A 10,127-nucleotide genomic window follows, 5' to 3' on the forward strand; every position below is an offset into this window, starting at 1 on the left:
TGAAATGACCGCTATAGACTGAACATATGAAATGACTGCTATAGACTGAAGGGAATACAGTTACTTGAGTACAATTGAGGCATTTGTACTTTACTTGAGCATTTCCAATTTCCAATAGTTTTTTTTTTTAACCTCTACTCCACTACATCTGAGAGACAAATACTGTACTTTTACTCCACTTCATTTGACAAACAGTTACTTTGTAGGTTTTGATTATCATTCCAAAATATACATTAACCACTTCAGCCCTACGGTATATACATTTTGGACATTTTCAAAGGATTTTTTTTTTTTTTTATATTTGATACATTTTGAGCCAATACATATTTTGCACTTTTACTAAGTTAAATGTAGAATTCAGGACTTGTAACAGTGTCTAGTTTGCAGTATTGATACTTAGTATTTCTACATTGCAGTATTGATACTCGAGATAATTGAGTACTTTTTCCACCACTGATAAACGTACAGTAGATTAAGTGAATGCTACATTTGACCCCAATGTTGGATCGGAATTCAAACCAAAATAACAAATAGAGGACCAATTGAATGCACACACTTACGCGAGTATATTTGTCTGATCGGCCTTCAAGAGAAGCATTCCCATGAGTTTAACAGAGCGGGTGACCTGCACTCCATCTGAGAGCTGGTTCACTCTGTTGTCTGACAGCACAGTCACCATGCCCTCTCTCAGGTCTTTCACTTGCTGGGCCAGCACCTCTGTGTTGAATACCTGGGGAGAGGAGAGGAGATCACACTCAATACCGTTCTAGAGAGCTGTGCTTGACACATGGTAAAATCCTGCTCAATATACATGTACTGTAGGTTTTGTATAAAGCGACAGCTGCCTAGCAAAGATAATTGAATATACTGCTCAAATAAATGAAGGGAACAAAATGTTCCCTTAATTTATTTGAATTTATTTGAGTATTGTATACTGTAGTATGTTCAAAGAAAGCTCAAAGAATTAAGGGAACATTTTGTTCCCTTCATTTCTTTGAGCAGTGTAGTTACTTTATTATGAATCCCAGTAGCACCATCACACCACATACAGTACACATCATACAGACAATAGCTCATTTACAGAAGTTAAGTACATTTTTGTAAATTAATTTCAAATATTTTTCATGATAAAGGGTTACCATTATTCTTACATTTATTTTAATAATATCCAATTATAGATGAAGAAAATACAAGTTGCCCAGAAACAAAGCAGCCAATGCAAAAACAGATCACTCAGACTGAATATTGTAATGTACCATTTTACCATCCTCTTAAAAACCTCTTTAGTATTAGCTTCAATAATATAACCTGGCAATGCATTCCACCATACAATAGATCTATAAATGACAGTTTTCTGTATAACAGAGCTTTTCACTTTAGGAACATTAAACCTACCTTCTAGTGCAGGGGTGCCCACACATTTTTGACGTGAGATCTACTTTTAAAATGACTAGCTCAACATGATCTACCGATCCAACATGTTTTAGCTGAGGGCCTGAGGGGGGCTTTGGAATAGCAGCACATTTTGGCGTTACATTTTAGACAAACACACATACTGTAAGGGGGAAATGGGAAATACTGAGGCAAATGTCTTCATCCCATTCTATAAGGAAGTGGTAGGTTTTGGGGTTCCTTGTAATGCTACTGACTCTTGAACAAAGTATTTCATTGGAGGTTTGCCTACTTTAGAAGCCATGAAGGGAGCTGACAGGCCCTTCTTGATGTCATATTGATATATTCTTTTTATATTTTAATGATATTTTAGAGGCATGTCATGTGATCTACCTGCACACTCTTGGTGATCTACTGGTAGATCACAGTCTACCTTTTGGGCTCCCCTGTTCTAGTGCATGTCTAATAGATGTCCAGTCATCTATTGTTGGTGACTGGAAATGTTATACTTCTAATGAAATGTAATAAATAGTTATGGTGGAAAGGTTTTGACATTGAAGAGTGACTGAGGTGACAGTGTGCATATTATGGGGTCATTTAGCACCCAGTACTCACAGACAAGATACTGATGCTAATGCAGCTGTACAACTTTGAGATGTCTCTTCTGGACACACGTTGATTGGCCAGGTGGGCGCTGTGGATGAGACGCAGCTGGAACAGAGCAGCGTTTAGAAAGGGAAACCTCTGAATTGCTGTTCTTGCGGAACTCCTCGTCCATCTGTGTAACAAAAAGTAAAATTAATTGTTAGGGCCATATTTCTCCCTATACATTTGTGACTGTGTTAGAAGGGGAGTTGTGATGGAAATGGTTTGTGTTCATACTTGGATTAGGGCTTCCATGCTGGTGTGAACGTCTGGTGTTGATGCGGCCACTGAGACCTGCATTGACCTTGCGCACTGGAGCGAAAAATTGTTTCGTCCTACAAAAAGAAATTACATTTATAAGACAAGATAAGTGTGTGGACATGTGTTCCCTTGTATAATTTAAAGAGTGGGTTAATAATAAAAGAGTCAAGGGCAGCATGATGCTTGTGTTATGCCTGCCAATAAGCACATTCTGTGAACACCACATACAAAAGTGACAGCATTGCAGACTCCTTACTTCATACATGGGCAACTGGCGGCCCGGGGGCCACATGCGGCCCCCACCTTCACTTAATGCGCCCCGCTGGTTAATACAGGAATACTGATATATTATTGATTTCAGCTGTTACAATTCCAAACATGACATGCTTTAATTCTGTCTATATTAGTAGCTTAATGACTAGTATAGTCATATTAAAATAGTATAGTAGTATTCAAATGTATTTATTTTATGTCCAATGTAGGTACGGTATTTGTATTTAGGTTCATAAAGTTAACATGAGTATATAACTAAATGTGTTTGTAATTAAATCAAAATGTTACATTTCAGGATCCCAATACAAATATAACAACAAATAATTCAGGATTCCAATTCAAAAGAAGCAAAAATAGCCGATCCACAAGCTCAAAACGCATCGCAGCGCGATGCGTTTTGAGCTTGTAGATCAGCTATTTTTTGCTTCTTTTGTATGAGAAACTAGAAAGAAACAAAGTAGGATGTAACAATATGCAACGTGGCCCTCTGGAGTGAAGGAGGAAATATAGTGGCCCTCACCATCATCAAAGTTGACACAAGGATGTTTAGAGGCTCCAAGTCCAAGTTATCAAAACTGTAATCCTCCAGCTCTGGTTGCTCCTTTGCAACTGAGAGGTTACTGTCGAGCTCCTCTGGAAGGTCCAGGCTGAATTCCTGGTGGGAACTCTGGCTTTGAAGCCCACTGCTGACATGGAACAAAACATTTGACCACATGCATTGAACAGTGCTTAGCCTTTTGAGAGCATCATGATCACAGGACTACAAATAAAGAAATTAAACCAAAATTACTGAAAGCCACATCTTCCTCATCATAGCACACCTTGTTTTACCCGAGTTTAGTGGGTTTGTCGACAGCTGGTTTGCACAGCAGGCTGGTGCCGGGTGCCTTGTCGTTGGACGGGGGAGCCGAGCGCTTTATCCTCTCCTCCAGCACGCTCATGTCCTTGTCTGGCAACTAGGGACAAGTAAAGGCATGACACTCTTATTGTGGCTGCAGGCATATCGTAACCCTGTTTCTTCTGATAGCATTATAAATATACAGGAGGCGAAGGGCAAAACATGCAGTAATAGTATTTTCCCCATTTAAAATTGGGCAGGTTAGTTTCATTTCAGGGGCAACTCTGGGTTTTACAATAAAACCAAATATTCATGAAACATACAATTACTGAAGCCAAAAGCATTGTGAAATTAAGTAGGTTGTGACAGACTGACAGTGGTTCTCAGGAGAGGGACAGCAAGGTACATACGTAGCCAACGAGTTTGTAAACCTGCTCTCCAGATATGTTGTACACCACAACTATGGTTTTCAGAGCTGCTTTGTGCACCGTCTCTGTCTCCCATGTGAACAGAAATGGCCTTGAGTGCTTTTGCTCCATGAGACAGCCTAGTTCCTCCAGACATTCTGCATGGAGAGAGGGGAAAAAAATATTAAATGTTATTCAATGGCTATCGTATTAAATATGCTTTAATAGATGTATTATATACCTGATTTTTGGCCAACACTGACTCAATTACTCAGGCAAGTTAAACATACAAGAATGCCTAAAGGAGCGACAAATGTGAAAGGATACATGTTATGTTAGATGTATAGCTGTGTGAAGAATAGACAATATCATATGCAGTAGGGTGCTTTAAACCTACAGTGCATGGTGGTCAAGGGCATGAACAATAAAGTGCCTTGTTTGCCAATTTGTCTGGTTGATAACAGATGAAATCAATTATATTTAACCTCACTGCTCTCTGCTTGGAGTTCTTAGACTTGGTTCCATCCATGACATAGGGAAAGGTTTTGCTGGAAGGCAAAGCATACCCATGATGGCACGTGCATCTTTCCTCACCACATCCCTTGGATTCACCCATCTTCCAAAGAAGAAAAACAACAAATACAGCATGTATAGAGAAATCTAGAGTAGATGAGGTACTGATGCAGAACATTTAAAGGACAACTTTGTTTTTTTACAACAAGGGTTCATATTTTAGATTGTAATTAGGGAAAAGAAAAAGTGAGTGTTAAAATGTTTTCATTTGCTTTGTTCTATTGTTTTATCGTGTTTACCGTGCTAAAATGTGGGGCATGCGTATTTTTAGACACAATACGCCAGCAGTTTCTTTACTGCTATTTACAGTAACACTTCTAGCCCCCATAAGTCACATCCAACTATGAAAGGTTGCGTTGTATCTTGGAAATGGGCTTATTCTGTGTAAAATCACATATTTAGCCACTTGTACGCATGCCCCCAACCACTGAAATAAGAATCTCTAAAACAATAGAAAGAAGTAAATTAAATAATTTTAACACTCATCTTTTATATTATTTAATTACAATCTAAAATATGAACCCTTGTTGTAAAAAACTAAAGTTGTCCTTTAAGTAGTGTCTTTCTGTTGTGTGCGAACAGGCCACCGTTAGCAATGCAACCACCTGGCTAAATAGTGCAACTCTTACGATCACAACCTGCACCTACACATGGGACACATGTTCTAGGGCAAGAACATGTCACACCCAGTACTTAAAAAAGCCTGATGCAAACACAAACCTTGAGGATAAGGTATTGAATGAAGGCCTCCAGATCACTGAGGTGGTATTTCTGCTCGCTGAGTGAGAGGAAGAGGAGCTGGAGGAACTCCAGGGCCTTCATCAGTGGTGTTGGTGTCAAAGCAGCGTAGTGTGAACCACGTGAATCAAAACAGCACCCCGGTTTCGACAATGGAACAAGGGGGGAGCGCTTGTTTTCGGTGGAGATGACGGAGGCACGCCGGCATTATATTATAAACACAATCTGATCTAGCAATCATGACATAGGCTATTTATTATAATCACTAATTCACTATGAAGTGTCTTTAATTATAATTTAAGTAAAAATAGTCAAATAACATAATAAGGACAAATTGTTCTGCCCACAACCTTATCAAACCAAAATGCCTAAACTACTGTAATTGTAGGCCTATTATAACTATGATAATGCTTAATTAGTCCCAATTATTAAGTATAATACTTGACCTTATAAATATAGAATGTTTATGATTATATGTTATGAAACATCGCATAGTCGAGCGTTGCAACGGTCGCTTGAGCCGACTCAGAGCCGTTACCGACTTATGTGCCGTTATGGACAGAATAGTAAATATTCAGCCCCCCTGAATTTTGTCACCTCCGCGTGATCCAAGGGAACACAACGGAGCGCTCCCTACCTTCGGTTCAGCCAATCACAAGCTTCCACTGGCGATACCAGGATGCTGTTTTGATACACGCGTGTGAACCACTTGAGGATCAGGTCTAGGCAGGACACTATGGCATCATTGTCAGCTTCCAGGCGCTGGAGCAGGCAATAAGACAGACATCACTTCACTCACTTCACTAAAGAGCATTCTGATCTTCTCTATAAGCGTATTTTACACTGCATAAAAAGATGCAGTTCCATATGGAGATTCCTTAAAGTATATTCAAATAAAGAGTACTATGAAATGCATTATACAGATTAAGATGGTTTGAAAATAGTTCTGGGTGAGTCAGATGGCCCCTGTGTACATTGGTGTGTCCCCAGGGTGGTGTCGGCATGGAGCAGGGGTGCCACTTGCAACCCAACGCCCCATCCAATAGTGCAACTCATCACTCTCACCTCTGAATAGACAATGTCCCGCTGGTAATGAAAACTACTGCCATTACCGTCATTGGACAAACGTGTTGAGAGGCTAACCTGATGTCAGTGCGTGGCAGCAGATCCATGACGTCTCCCTCTTCCTCGTCTTGGTTCTCAGCCTCCTCTCCTTCCGCTGGGCCCTCAGCCCCTCAGCAGAGCCCCTGATGGGCCCTCAGCCCCTCAGCAGAGCCCCTGATGGGTGCAGGAGCGGACGCGTGATTCCTAAACCCACCAGGATTGAGTTAAGACCCGCCTCCTCTCGATAATCTTAAGTATGAAAGTGCCCATGAACGTTAGCGCTGCTCGCTCAAGTGCAAAGTACCTACTACCTACTGATCCATTACAATAATATACGCAGCATAATAGGCCCAAAGCCATATCCAAAACATAACAATTTAACTGATAATCAGTAAGAGTTTTTATTTTGAGCACAGTAGTGACAAATTAATAGCTTTCTCAGTACGTTTTTCTCTTTAGCAAAGTTACAAAGTTTTCCCTTTATTAAGCACAGTCAGTTTCAAGTTTTTTTAGCAGTTTATTTTGAGCACTGTAGTGAGAAATTAATAGTTGTGCATTGTGCAAATGCAGGCTTTTCTCAAGTACAAGTCTTCATGCCTCTGACTTTATCCACCCTCCATGTGTCAGGCAGGGATTTCAGCCACTCCTGGAAGTCCTCGCGTTTCCGCGAGGCGGGTCTTAACTCAAGCCTGGTGGGTTTAGGAATCACGCGGAGCGGACTGGCCTTGCATCTGTGTGACAGTCGGGGGATATCTTCGGGAATAGGGTCAAATCCTGGAATAAATTACTTACCAAAAAATGTCTTCACCAATGTGTTTGTAAAGGTGTCTAGTAACACATCTCACAAAGACGGAAATTCAGTTTCCCTAGGAGAATCCGTTACAGCTGCTGAAAGTTGGGGTCCCATGAACTTAACTATACAGGATAAAACACACCAAAATAAATATGCTTTAAGTAGCATGTGAGGGGCCAAACTAGGGGTTTTGCATATGCATGCATGCATATGTCCTTCCTTCAATGAGTGCTCAGCTACAAATAATTGTGATCCTCCGTAGCAGTCAGAAGCTTATTTCAACTGGGCTGCCTTGACGTCAAACCTGATTCACTCATAGCAAGGCTATTAACGCATTAAGACATGAAAAATACCTCACAATGTCTTCTAAATCCTAAAGGTTTTCTGAAAAGGGTAAAACTCTAGGGGTCCTTGACACTACCACAGATACAATTTTTTTCTCCGCAGACCCTATCGCAAAATATTTTTCTCCAGGGACCCACCAGAAGCAAAGCTTTGAGTCAAAAATGTTCACTCAAAAGTATATTCAAGATTTGCACAAAATGTCTCTATCTACAGTATCTATCTAGTATTATATAGTATAGACTAGTATAAAGTATATCTATCTAGTATTATATAGTATAGACTAGTATAAAGTATATCTATCTAGTATTATATAGTATAGACTAGTATAAAGTATATCTATCTAGTATTATATAGTATAGACTAGTATAAAGTATATCTATCAAGTATTATATAGTATAGACTAGTATAAAGTATATCTATCTAGTATTATATAGTATAGACTAGTATAAAGTATATCTATCTAGTATTATATAGTATAGACGAGTATAAAGTATATTTATACAGTAGTATATAGTATAGACTAGTATAAAGTATATCTATACAGTAGTATATAGTATAGACTAGTATAAAGTATATCTATACAGTATTATATAGTATAGACTAGTATAAAGGCAGTAAAGCTACCTGGAAGTTGGTCTCTTCCATCCTGGTTTCCTGGACAGCATGCTGACCAGAGCCTTACAGAGTCTCACTGCCATCAATCTGCTCCACCGTCTACACAAAAACAAAGTCTTTTGCAGACTGAACAACAACAAAATATGTATACAGCAGTGGTTTTCAAACTTGTCTCAGGTCACCCCTGCAAATAACTTCAGAGGCAACCCTGAATAAGAATTACATGGATACTTTATGGAAACTTCACATGCTATGCAAATATGTAAATACCCACCCCCCCAAGATACAGTATGTCACAAGGAAAAATTAGAATATACATTACCATTAGGACAGATTAAAAATAACTTTCTCACAATGCATCACAACGTGTCGCGTTGAGAGCTTGCAGCTCTACCATTTTTGAGATTTGGTGTAGACTGAAAACAGGACGCACCAAGTGAAGTGCAACTCAGGTTTTACAAAGTCAAATATTATGAAGGTATTCCGAGGCCACCCTGGCCTTGCGTCACGGCACCCACTTTGTGATGTTTAAATACTGTATAGCAGGGTTTTTCTGACTACTGACCTGAAGGAGCTCCTCCATGGCAGCCAGCCTCTCCTTCCAGTTGTCCAACTGCTGCACGCAGGACGCTGGAAGGACAGCAGCAGCTTTCTCTTCACACACCTCCATCTGAGGACAGAACAACCATTGCAAATGTCAACACTGTCAACGCTGCCACAACGCACGCTTGTGAGCTTGTAGATCATCTATTTCTGGCAAAGAGGTTTGGTGCAGAGGGAAAAGAGTAGACCAAGTATTAACAGTACAATGGTTTAATATCTGCACTGATAGTGCTGTCAAACAAGTTTAAGCTGTTTAAGAAATCTACAAACATTTTTAATCTGCAACACAATAGTATACAATATATATTGGGGGGTCCCTGCTTCATCTTTCTCTCAGCAAAGGGGTCCTTGGCCAAGTTGGCCTGAACACATTGAAGACCCCTGTCATAGAGTATAAACCCAGCTATTAAAACACAGAACAGACATCATGATCACAAGATTAACTTAGACCTCACTCACACTGCTGTTTAATACAGAGTTGTTTCATCATCATCTATTATTCATTGTGTTAAAGGCTTCTACTTAGACATAGTAATGATGCATGATAGGGTCAGATACATAAATAAACAGTTTGTTTATAAAGTGATCAATGGTCTATGGTGGTAATTTATATTGACCATCTGTAGACTGCAGAGGGCGCAAGTGAGTCATTAATATCATTTCCAACCATGGAGAATAGTTTTTCAACAACACACAACAGCAGCAACATAGTTGTCTGTCTTTATTCTTTACTACAGTTGGAGACACATTCTCTGTTCTGATGAAGGCCTAAATGACAGAAACGTGGAATTACATTTCTTTTTGCAAGTTCCTGACAGAGTGCAGGTCTTTTTCTTTGATTTTATTATCAGAGATCCCCTTTTTGACTACAGTTGGGACACATTTAAAATGGAAAGGTCAATATAATCACATCTGTGTATATTGTGGCTTTTTAGACACTTTTAGACACTCTATAGCCATATTTAGTCTATAACTGGTCATGTTTCTGGCACAAAACATGGCACAATAAATGCACATTTCTTGGGAGATCCTTCCTGGGTTCGTCTGACCGACCTGCTGTGAATACTTCCCGCGGGGCTTGCACACAGTGCACAGAGCTGGGATGGGGCTGATTTCTACAGACCGAATCCGAGACATGACCACTACTGTGACTGTGACCGTCTCGCTCGACACTCATCCTGCAGCGTCGCGGATGCGAGCTGCTGTCAGCTTGTAGAACAACGGACTCACTCGCTAGCTTTCGCCGTGGACTGAAGACTCACCTTTTCAGACTCCACCTAAACCCTTAGCACTACAGAAAAATCAATGAATACATGAAGCTAGTTAGCATTTGTTTTGTTTTTTATGTTTTTTAGAACTTTGATTATATGGTGTTTTTCTAGATAGATATCCTTTTGCATTTGTTATATTGTTGATGATGTACTGACATATTATCTTGTTTATTATTGTGATGTTATCTGCTGATTGTAAGTCGCTTTGGATTAAAAGCGTCTGCTAAATGCCTAAACTGTAAACTGTAAACTGTAGATCGGCCACTTTT

The 10,127-nt window shown here is 39.7% G+C and overlaps 1 protein-coding gene across 1 annotated transcript; it reads right to left on the bottom strand.

Annotated features, from left to right (window-relative positions):
- Positions 1 to 542: 542 nt before the first annotated feature.
- Positions 543 to 5,474, bottom strand: LOC308301532 (cytoskeleton-associated protein 5-like). The gene is made up of 8 exons (XM_080745544.1): positions 5,110 to 5,474; positions 4,302 to 4,432; positions 3,820 to 3,974; positions 3,393 to 3,527; positions 3,092 to 3,254; positions 2,275 to 2,372; positions 2,008 to 2,170; positions 543 to 730 (listed from the first exon to the last, which is right to left on the bottom strand). Exons 1-4 carry the CDS (start codon positions 5,209 to 5,211, stop codon positions 3,409 to 3,411), a joined length of 507 nt encoding a protein of 168 aa, XP_080601670.1. The 5' UTR covers positions 5,212 to 5,474; the 3' UTR covers positions 543 to 730; positions 2,008 to 2,170; positions 2,275 to 2,372; positions 3,092 to 3,254; positions 3,393 to 3,408.
- Between the last annotated feature and the right edge of the window lie 4,653 nt (positions 5,475 to 10,127).

The sequence above is a fragment of the Nannobrachium achirus genome, assembly GCF_963921795.1.
Source record: "Nannobrachium achirus genome assembly, chromosome: 17".
In the NCBI taxonomy this organism is placed as follows: domain Eukaryota; kingdom Metazoa; phylum Chordata; class Actinopteri; order Myctophiformes; family Myctophidae; genus Nannobrachium; species Nannobrachium achirus.